This window comes from Buceros rhinoceros, unplaced genomic scaffold (genome assembly GCF_000710305.1).
Source record: "Buceros rhinoceros silvestris isolate BGI_N320 unplaced genomic scaffold, ASM71030v1 scaffold18777, whole genome shotgun sequence".
In the NCBI taxonomy this organism is placed as follows: Eukaryota; Metazoa; Chordata; class Aves; order Bucerotiformes; family Bucerotidae; genus Buceros; species Buceros rhinoceros.
Window position 1 is genome coordinate 1 of NW_010421772.1, and position 11,323 is coordinate 11,323.

Consider the following 11,323-nt stretch of genomic DNA (forward strand, 5'->3'; position numbering starts at 1 on the left):
CCATAGACTTCTGCACATTTAAGCTGTGCATTTGATCTTTCTGCAAGACTCTTGTTGTAGTCAGGCTGACACACACATAGAGATAATAAATAAACAGTCTCTGGTTTCTGTTGCAACTGTGGTAAACTTAGTTTTAACTCCTGGCATTTTCCCTAAGGATGTGAATTTTGCTTCCCTTACTAGTGTTTTGTGGAAATAGTCAACAATGCCTTTTGATACCTCAAAAGTAATGTTTTCTCTGTAAATATTTCCTAATTCTTGTTCATATGTATCTCTGGGAGAAGAAATGTGTTGAAAATATTCTAGGGGAAAAAAATCTTTTTTATATCTCCTTTCATTTTGATGTGAACAGAAGCATGTGTTTGAATTTTGTCTTGTATTCAGATCTTTAATCCTTGTTTTGTATTATTAGAGGTATCACTGTCAAAACATAGTAATTTAATTTTAAAATATACTAAACAGGTGACCGAATGAATTTCACAGGAGCTGCTAGACCCATTTCTCCAGCAGGAAAATCAGACATGTCATCAAAACACAGAGGGGACTGCAGGTCACCCAAGCTTGATGTGCGGTTGAATAGAGCTGCTGCTGACCAGAAGAAACCCAGGAATACAGAAAGCTTATCTGCCAGTGAGTCTCTTATGCTGAAGTCAGATGCGGCAAAATTGCGGTCAGACTCTCACAGCAGGTCTCTGTCTCCAAATCATAACACTCTGCAAACACTAAAAACTGACGGAAGAACAAATACTGGTCTGAGAGCTGAATCTCCAGGGCCAGGAACCCGGTCATCTTCTCCAAAGACAAAGACACTTACAGCTGTTAGATCTGGTGCTAGTTCTCCACGATCCTCATCACCGCATGACAAAACTCTACCTCAGAAACCTTCATCCCCTGTAAAAACAAAGCTTGATCCTCCTCGAGAGCGATCAAAATCAGATTCTTACACATTAGATCCAGACACCCTTCGCAAAAAGAAAGTACCACTAACAGAACCCTTAAGGGGGAGGTCCACTTCACCCAAACCAAAAATTATTGCAAAAGATGAAAAACCTGTTACGGAAACTGAAAATAGAGCTCCTTCCCCTCATGTTGTACAAGAAAATCTTCACAGTGAGGTTGTCGAAGTATGTACGTCAAGTACTTTAAAGACCAACAGCATTACAGACAGCACCTGTGAAGACAACACAGAATTTAGAAGTCTGGATGATGGTTCTAATAAAGTTCATTTCAGCATAGGAAAAGCACCACTGAAAGATGAGCAAGATATGAGAGCATCTCCAAAAGTGAGTCGTAAATGTGCTGGTAGGCACACCAGACCTAAAAAGGAGAAATCCAGCTTTCTTTTCAAAGGAGATGGCTCCAAGCCTGTAGAGCCTGCCAAGCAAGCAATGTCACCTTCTGTTGCAGAATGTGCTAGAGCTGTATTTGCTGCGTTTCTTTGGCATGAAGGAATAGTTCACGATGCTATGGCTTGTTCATCTTTTTTGAAGTTTAATCCAGAACTGTCCAAAGAGCATGCACCAATACGAAGCAGTCTTACTCAACAACCTGCAGAGGAAAAGGAAACTAAGTTGAAAAATAGACATTCATTGGAAATATCATCTGCTCTTAACATGTTCAACATCTCGCCTCATGGACCAGATATATCTAAAATGGGTAGCATCAATAAAAACAAAGTCCTCTCAATGTTGAAAGAACCACCTCTGCATGAAAAGTGTGAGGATGGAAAAACGGAAACTACCTCCTTTGAAACATCTAGTCATCACACGATGAAATCCAAATCTCCTCTTCCATTAACACTGCAGCACTTGGTAGCTTTCTGGGAAGATATTTCTTTAGCAACTATCAAGGCAGCTTCCCAAAACATGATTTTTCCAAGTCCTGGTTCTTGTGCAGTGTTAAAGAAGAAGGAGAATGACAAAGATAACAAGAAAACCAAAAAAGAGAAAAAGAAAAAAGAAAAGGTTGAGACTAGGCCTAGAGGAAATCTTTTTGGTGAGATGGCTCAGCTTGCAGTGGGAGGACCTGAAAAAGACACTATCTGTGAGCTGTGTGGAGAATCCCATCCATACCCAGTGACTTACCACATGAGACAAGCTCATCCAGGTAAGATTACGTATTTTTTAATTCCCGTGTCCATCTGTAAAATATATTACACATGCACATTTTGGTATTGTTACTGTTATGAACATATATCAGGCTGTCTTGTCTAACATTTTAACACAGTTCACTGTATAAGCTAAATCAAAACTTAGTCATGCTTGCTTACAAATTATTTACATACTTGTGTGAATAATTTTAAGTAGTTATGGATCTGAGCTTTCAAAGATACTGAAGAAAGCTGTTTACAAGGCCAGATATAGTAGCTCTTCAGAAACGTTCCATTTGAAATTTGACTTGAAAGTGTGCTGAGAAAATTGGAAATAAAGTTAAAAATTGGAGATGGGTTAATTAGAGTTTTGGTGTTGCCAAAAGTTTTCTGTTACTATTCTACTGTGAACAGTATAAAACTTATATTTATCTGCTGTGTCAGCATTTGGTATGAGGAACTTAATTTTTTTTTTTTTTTTTTTTTTTTAATGTATCTTAAGAAAAAAAATCCAGTTAGATTTTCTGGACAATTTGTATTGTAAAATACATCCCAAGTCTGGTATTTTGCCTCTTTATGTGTGTCCTGGAACTTTTTTCAGGAGTTTGTTTCATTTCAGGAAGATGAGGTAAATCAGTGCTACCTAGGCATTATCTTAAGTAGGCAACTGAGTTCACAAGGTGTGAAAGTGGTGCTTTCTTTAGAAAAGGGATCGCTAATAGAAGGGTTTCGCTACAGTGTAGCTAGAAATAAGTAGGCTTATTAGAGACAAAATGATACTTATGTTTTCTAGCTTATAAATGTTACTATTTTGCCAGTTACTAAAGTTGCATGCACTCATTTTGGCATTGTACATGAAGTTAAAGCAAAATTAAGGAGCCTTCATTTCCTTTTAAAATTTGTTAGACAGGGGATAGGGGTTTTTATGTTTGTGAGATTATAGCTAATGTATAATACTGACCTTAGCACTCTGAATAGGGAGCTTTTGATGCTTTGGACAAGTTTGTAGTAAAAACTTGAAAATTACAGTGCATTTGGATTCTTGGATACTGCTGGGACACATGGACACGCACCTTGTTTTTTAATCAGTTCAGAGATACAGAGAAGAAAATTAATCCAGGAAAGGACAAGTGTCTTCCTTCTGCTCTCCATCCCTCTTTTACATTAATAAATAATATAATAATCCTTCCTTTGAAATAACTACTTCTTTTCATCTTTTTTCCCTGATGTAGGTTGTGGCCGTTATGCAGGTGGCCAAGGTTATAATAGCATTGGGCACTTTTGTGGAGGATGGGCTGGTAATTGTGGTGATGGTGGTATTGGAGGAAGCACCTGGTATTTGGTTTGCGATCGATGCAGAGAAAAATATCTCCGTGAAAAGCAAGCAGCAGCAAGAGAGAAGGTATTTTCATCTGTTTCTTTTATGATTAGCTCTCTATCTGCTTAATATTACTATGTTCACAACTTGAAAATTAAGTAGGGCCAGTTTAAAAACTTCGGAATTTCAGAATTTTTGAAGGTTTTGAAATATCCACTTATGGCATTGATAGATTTAAGATAATAACATAGAAACATGCCCATTGTTTCTGGCCAGATTTCTTCCCTTCAGCTGGTAGTGTTTTCAAATTTGTAAAGTGATTTTATTTTTTATCCTTGTACAACTGCAGTGTGAGACATATTACCTAATTTTTTAAAAGTATCCCTCAGTTTATTTAACTTTGAATTATGTTTAGTTTACTGAAATATGACTAATGTTTTAACTTTATATGTTTATAGTTTCTTTAATGATCTTAATAATCCAGATCATTGGATACAGATGCCAAACACTGGACAAACTAGAGCAATTTTTAATGGGAAGAGTATGAAAGATGTTCTTACATTGCTCTTCCATGACCAATTTCGAATTCCTGCTAAAAGTATACAAATATGTTGAGGTTTTAAGATAAGCAGAAAAATGCTAATTTAACTTTGTTTTTGAAACTAAATATGTTGAAACTTTTTGCACGTAAAATTTGTTCTTAAGCAAACATCAAAACTCTCAGCCATTTATTAAAAGTTTGCAAAATTATGAAAATAACTCAAGTGCCATTTTGTAATAGAAAACATTTTATAACAGGAAGAATCAAGTAACTTTAGTATAAGTGACATTGTCAGCTTTTTCTGTGATGAAATATAATTTAAATATACCTTTGTTTAATGCTTCTAGATTAAACAATCTAGGAGGAAACCAATGCAAGTTAAGACTCCTCGTGCCTTGCCAACTATGGAAGCTCATCAAGTGATTAAAGCCAACGCACTGTATTTACTGTCGCTGAGTAGTGCTGCTGAGCCCAGTATCCTCTGCTATCACCCTGCAAAAGCATTCCAGTCTCAACTTCCCAGTGTCAAAGAAGGAATTTCTGAAGACTTTCCCATTAAAATGCCATGTCTTTATCTACAGACTTTAGCAAGGTAATTAAAGGAAGTTCATGAATATTGATGTAATACTCAGCTAATCATAATGTTGGATAAAATTGTGTGTATAAAGGTAAACTAAAACTTGCTTAGAAAAATATTTTCCTAATTCTTTATGATATTTGATCTTTCTCTTCCGTTTCCATGATCTTGTTCAATTTCTTAGATTGTATTTGCTCCAAGGGTCAAACATACCCTGAATAGCTTTTGGATGCTAAATATTTTTTTAACAACAGTTTAGTTTCTATCCAAAGAATTTACAGCTTGCTGAAGAGTTTAACTTACTGTGTTAGTAGTAGATACATGCTACTTTTCTCTCTTCTGGTTTCCTTCATACTGTTTTTAACTGTGAAGATTTATCCTTACTTGGTATTTCTAAGTACTCTTTCACTGTAGGCATTTGGGTCTAATACACATAATGGAAATACCTAATGAAAATGCTAAGGGTGATCCCCACTTGCCTGTTGGTTAAAAATGCCATTACGTTTTTGACTAACACTTGCTAAGTCACAACTCACTTAAATGCATTAGGTGAAAAGTAAATAAATACTGTTGATTGGCTAAATGTATGTTGGTAAAGGACTTTATATGTGTGTGTTTCAGGAATTTGTAATCCTTAATCCTAATTTAAAAATCTAATTTGATGTAGGCATCATCATGAAAATTTTGTTGGGTACCAAGATGACAACCTCTTCCAGGATGAGATGAGATACCTGCGCTCAACTTCAGTACCTGCACCGTACATCTCAGTTACTCCTGATGCAAGCCCGAATGTCTTTGAAGAGCCAGAAAGTAACATGAAATCTATGCCCCCAAGGTAATTCCTTGTAATTCTAGGTACTACATACGAATGCTAAAGCATTAGCATATACCAATGAAAATTTAAAAAAAAAAAAAAAAAAAAAAAAAAAAAAAAAAAAAATTGCTGTAGCTAAATAGCTAAAGTACAATATCAGCCCAGATCAATCTCTGAAAAGGCAGCAAAAAAGCCAGAAATACATGGAGCTGTAGTCAGAAAAATATCTTCAGTGAATCAGAGCATAGCAGGTATATTTTCAAGCACTAGCAATGCAAGTTTGCAGATTGGATTTAAAACTCTTAACTGTGATGCAAACTAATTGCTTCTCTCTAGAAAGGTCAGGGTTTTATAACCTAAATATGAAAAAAAGTTTGTTCGGAAATTGATAAGCGTATTTATCATATTCTTAGCATACCTCAGGGAAATGTATCCATAGTCCTTACTTCAGGCCTGTTTATTTCCCCATAGAGAAAAATACAATTTTTCCAGAATCTGCAGAACTGCAGAAGTGATTTAAGAGCAATGGTCCAAGAACCACAGCTATCGCAAACTCCTTGAACATGTAGCAATTTTTCTCCCCCTGAATTTCTCTTCTCTTACACAACTGACTGTATTGCAGATTAACGGCCTTTTTGACAGGAAGTAGCTGTTAGTATCCTTTCAGGATTTCAGTCTGAAGGCAGGTTTGAACAGGAGAGAATTTCAAAGCAGATGTTGCTGCTTCTTTCTCTGTGAAGTTGAACTGTCACTAAAGGAATAACCTGTTAATGCTATCTAGGACCAAGAGTGCTAGATGGTTTCTGTCAGGTTAAACCAGTTTTGTATCTCATGAAGTTTACTGTGATCTGATTCAAGCAATTACAGAACTTTTTGTTCTGCCAGGGGAAAAAAGGCTCTTACTGTTACTTAACAATAGTCCAGAATCAACTTAGATGCTTGGTGTTTTCAGATGTCAGGCAGTGATTCCTCATAGCATAATGAGGATGTAATGAAGAGAAAACTTGCTTTTGATCTGTTTTTATTTCAACCTGTTGTATTTTATACTGACTGCAAAAACAGTTTCTTGGAATACTACAATCTACAATGTAGTCTTTTCAGAAATAGAACTTTTCTAACAAAACTCCTTAAGAGTGCATCGTATTGGTATATTCCTTTATTAAAACTGTGGACACCATGGTCTCCTGAGGCCTATAGGGACAGCATAAGCTGGGAGTTCTTCTGCAGACTGTAAGAAGGCCACTGAAGGTAAGGAGTAAAACATGTTAGAGGCGCAGCCATAGAAATTGAAAATTGACTTTAAGGCTGATGATGTTAGAAACTGTTACTTCACTTAAAGTTCTAAATTTCAGTTGGCTTGCCTATTAATAATTCACTCCATAGATGTTTTCACATGCATTCTCAGGGCAAATTTGGTCTGCAACTTCAGTTCGGGCATGATCTGAATGTTCGTATTCTCTCTGAGAGAATCCCTGAATTCTTGGAACTTACCATGTACATCATTATATTTGTTTATAAAGCACTTGGCATGCTTTTTCACCATGTGTAATTCTAATACATGTTCCTTCTTTTCCAGCATTTAAACAGTTACTAGATACATTAGACAAACTTTCATGTAGCAGTAGCATTGTCATTATGAAATGCATGCGTCTTTATGTATCATTCAAGTGCATGCTCTATGTTTGTTAATGGGTCTATAACTTCACTGATTTCTTTGTAGTTTGGAAACCAGTCCAATAACAGATACAGATCTTGCGAAGCGTACAGTCTTTCAAAGATCATATTCAGTTGTCGCATCAGAATATGACAAACAGCACTCAATTTTGCCAGCACGTGTAAAGGCGATCCCTAGGAGACGAGTCAACAGTGGAGATGCAGGTAAGAGCTCAGTCTTCAGGAGCAGTGAAAAAAATATTCAAGGATGTGGCATTAGATTTGCAGTTCTTCTTGGAAACGTAGACAAATGTAATTTTTTTTATAAATACATGTAATAACTTTTATTTCTCTTTATTAATATATATTAGCTCTTTGTTAATCCGCACAGGATTACCCTAAGAACAGCTCAGGAATTGCTCCAGTTCTGACATTCATAGTGCATCTTTTGTGCTTGATTTAAAAGTTAAAGTGGTATTTCCTTTCTCATCTGAAGCATCATTTTTCCATGTTGCCTTTTCTAATGCGTTTTTCTCATAGAAAAAAAATCAGAAATATCAATTCTAAAATTGCTCTATTGCTTTTTATTTTTACTGTGGCTATAAAGTTAAAATGCACAAAGAATCTAATGTATGTATATTTTTATGCTTTTGAATAGAAGTGGGGTCCTCTCTTCTGAGACATCCATCTCCTGAACTTTCTCGGTTAATCTCCGCCCACAGCTCTCTTTCCAAAGGAGAGAGAAATTTCCAGTGGCCAGTATTGGCATTTGTAATCCAGCATCATGATCTGGAAGGACTTGAAATAGCAATGAAACAAGCCTTACGGAAATCTGCTTGCCGAGTTTTTGCCATGGAGGTATTAATGTACTAATGGATTTTGTATTATTAAAATAAGACATTTCTAAATTCTGTCTCCAATTTTTATATTTAGATGAAAAAGTAAGAAATTATTTTGGGATGTGCAGTAAACCTATTCTAAAAGTTCACTTGTATTAACTCTAGAAGTTATGAGTACAAAAGTGACGCTTCTTCAATAGTATATCTGTTGTATAGAAAATGTCTCATATTACTAAAGCTGCAAAAATTAATGATACAATTACTGTTTTCTCCTAATTTGCTCAATATCTTCCTGGTCTTACTTGCCATCCCTCTTACAAATCTTGGACTGAATACTCTTGTGAGATCGGTGAATGCTACCCTTGTTAAGTAGATAGTGAATGAGCGACCAAAGGATCCATTAAAATCAATTGCTTCAATAAAAGCTGCAAGAGTCATCCTCATTGAGGCTGCTGGTTTTTTGTTGTTTTTTTTTTAATTTCAGCTAAGCTTTAGTAAAGTTTCTTCTGAACTTCTGTACAGCGTGGGTATTTTTCAAGTATTTGTAACCTGTGAGAATGTAAGTGGATTTTCTCAGATGAAATGAAAAATACACCTCTACTGTTTAGCACCACCAATCCAATTTCCAAACATCAATGTGCAGAGATTTGCAGCTTTTAGGAGAATATGTTACCATTTTTCCCCACTATGTTGTTTGGTTTGTTGTGTTGTGGGGATTTGTTTGTTTGTTTTTGGAAGTGGCTGAGTTGTTTTAGTTCAGTCAATGGTAGAGACCAAATGAGGAAACCAAATCTCGGTCTAGAGTTCTAAATTAAGAAGGATCTTTACTTTGTTAACCCGTTTGAATAGGAAGTGTTGCCATCTCATCCTGTAATCTTTGAAAGTACATAAGAACTTGGCATTTTCATCCTTAAAGCTTTTTTCAAATAATCTATTTTTTGTATACGTGAATTACTTTGCTACGTTTCCTGTGATATAGTTGTCATTTTAAACTTCTAGCTACTAAGCAATGTGTCTTACTTGAAGACCTCTGCATTATTATTTGTCTGTCCAAAAGCATCGGGGCACCTCCTTACATAAATGGTTATATTTCACAGTGGCTTAACCAATTGATAACTTCTTGTATTTATTTTATTTTAGGCTTTCAACTGGCTTCTTTGTAATGTCATTCAAACAACTTCTCTTCATGACATTTTATGGCATTTTGTGGCTTCTTTGACTCCTGCACCTGTAGAGCCTGAAGAGGAGGAGGATGAAGAAAATAAATCAAATAAAGAAAATGCAGAGCAAGTAAGTGAGGGTCAGCATTCCTTCCATAAATACAGGGTCTTTGCTGATTTTGTAGTCAATTTAGAAATCTGTTTGTTATGTAGGAAAAAACAAACAAACTTGCCTAGTCCTCTCACTGTGGAGCAGAACCTTAATTATGGAATGAAAATTTTTAGTCTTAAATTGCAGTTAAACTCTTTTGGTAGTCATAGATAAATTAATTTTTCTTCTAAAAATCAACAAATCTTGTGTGCTGATGAATTAGTCTTTTAATGCATTATTTTTGTGAGTATTCATAGGAAAGAAGAAAAAACCCAGAAGCATACTGCTAATCCAGTAAAAAAAAAATTACTGCTTGTGTTTTATTCTTCCTTTGTCCCTAAAAAGAAGAGAGGAAAGAGAAACTATTTTTCAGAGATGCTTTGTTGTTCAGTTTGCTGTGTTTGTTAGTCCTTAAAGAAAAGTCTATAGTTAATTCTGAAAATCTAGAGTTGATTTATTTAATTATGTATAAAAGTAACTATATACACACTAAATACATTTATGTAGTGGTTTAAGAAAAAACTATAGTTAGTTCTGAAAATGTAGCATGTAAAATGATATGGTCTAACACATCAGTCTTCTTAAAGGTATCTTGATACTATCTCTTTGTCACCGGTTTGGCTGAGGGAGGGGCAAACTATCGGACAAATTCTCTCTCCAATCAGCCCCTCCTCCGGAGGAAAGGGTTAAGGAGAGAGATAAAAGGAAAAGTTAAATTGGGCGCAGCCTCAGTTAAGTTTTGGAAGCTAAGACTATTTTAATAACAAAACGAATATTATATGAACAATGAACAAGAAGAAGGTATTAACAAATATATACAAGGATCTGGTGCGGTGAGGGTTAAACAGTGGACGGACTACCAGGCACTGTAAGCCGGGCAGCTCCTGCCTGGCCAGGTGTCATGGCAGCCATCACAGCAGCAGCAAGCAGGATGGCTCTGGGGAGACAGCAGCAGTCCAAGCTATGTCGGCCGGCAGACAGGAGCCTCCTTTGAGCGGCAGCCAGCAGCAGGATCGCTGGTCCTCCTAGCACCCAGCACAGCCCAGTCCTCCTCAGAGCAGCCACACAGCCCCAGCACAGGGGGCTCCTAGTGGCAGGGCAACAAGCATGAGCTGTGTCTCTCTCTCTGTATGCAGTTTCTTAGAGACATCGTCCCCAACCAGTAAGATGTAGTGACATGCAGGGGGAAGGAATACTGTAATTGCTTGCTTCTATGTCAGTCAAAACAAACCAAACTGGTTTTATCTTAAACCAGGACACTCTTCTACATTTAGCTCTGATTGAAAACATTACCAGGTCCACAATGAATAGCTCAAGAAATCATGCGAGTGCTGTTAGTAAGTCAGGGTAATTTTTATCACTTCAAATCTAATCAAGCTTTGAAACGAGAAGTTCTGAAATTCGTCTTTTCAGCATTGCAGCCCAGGTACATTGCAACAGTTGTTTTCAAAGGAAGTGGAAACTTGTCCTAAATTTTAATGTGGGTTATCAACTTTTCCATGTTACTGTATCAACATTAAGAATTATAATTCTACTTACTTGAATTTTCAAGTATACATACACAATATAATAAATCCGAGGCAGTTTGGTGCTTTTCCACAACTGAGATTCATTTCCTTATGTGAAATATTTTTAAATATTCTTTAAATATACTGGGAGAGGGTAAGAAATACCCACTGATGAGGGATGAGGATCTAGAACGATAAATGGTTTCATCCACAAGATGTAGGTTTAAGGGCAGTGTCCTTGCTAAAGCAAAACAAAATGCAAGAATTACTAAGCTACAAAAGAGAAAGAGGAGAGCAGGATGCTATCTGTGTGGATGGTATCCTTGTGAGGAAGGGAATACCTTTGAATTTTTCTGAATAATTTATTATATTTAGTGGAGAGTTCAATCTCATACTTCTCACTTCATACATTGAGTATACTTCAGCACAGTACATCCTCAAGAAAAGTATAGAGAAATGTGTGGATGGATGATTCTTGTCTAGGTAAGCATGTGCCTGAAATTCATGTATGATATTACCCATAGCTTTTCTAGGCATTCAAGTAGTTGAGATCCTTGGAAAATATACTTTCAAAAATATACATAGACAATTTAATGGGCTTAAAATAATAAGGTTGAATCTGGATTTGGATGTCGGCATGTTGGGGGCATGCAGCTGGATTCTGTGGTTCAGC

At 36.2% G+C, this 11,323-nt stretch overlaps 1 protein-coding gene across 1 annotated transcript in view; it reads left to right on the forward strand.

The window, feature by feature from the left end:
* Positions 1-456: 456 nt before the first annotated feature.
* The window catches only part of LOC104496662 (E3 ubiquitin-protein ligase MYCBP2-like), a gene marked incomplete at its 3' end in the record, with an annotated part of 21,786 nt that continues 10,919 nt past the window's right edge, over positions 457-11,323 (forward strand). The window contains exons 1-7 of the mRNA XM_010139819.1: positions 457-2,106; positions 3,322-3,491; positions 4,296-4,540; positions 5,193-5,360; positions 7,060-7,217; positions 7,654-7,850; positions 8,972-9,121. Of these exons, the coding sequence (XP_010138121.1) occupies positions 471-2,106; positions 3,322-3,491; positions 4,296-4,540; positions 5,193-5,360; positions 7,060-7,217; positions 7,654-7,850; positions 8,972-9,121 (2,724 nt within the window). The remainder of the gene's footprint in view (positions 2,107-3,321; positions 3,492-4,295; positions 4,541-5,192; positions 5,361-7,059; positions 7,218-7,653; positions 7,851-8,971; positions 9,122-11,323) is intronic.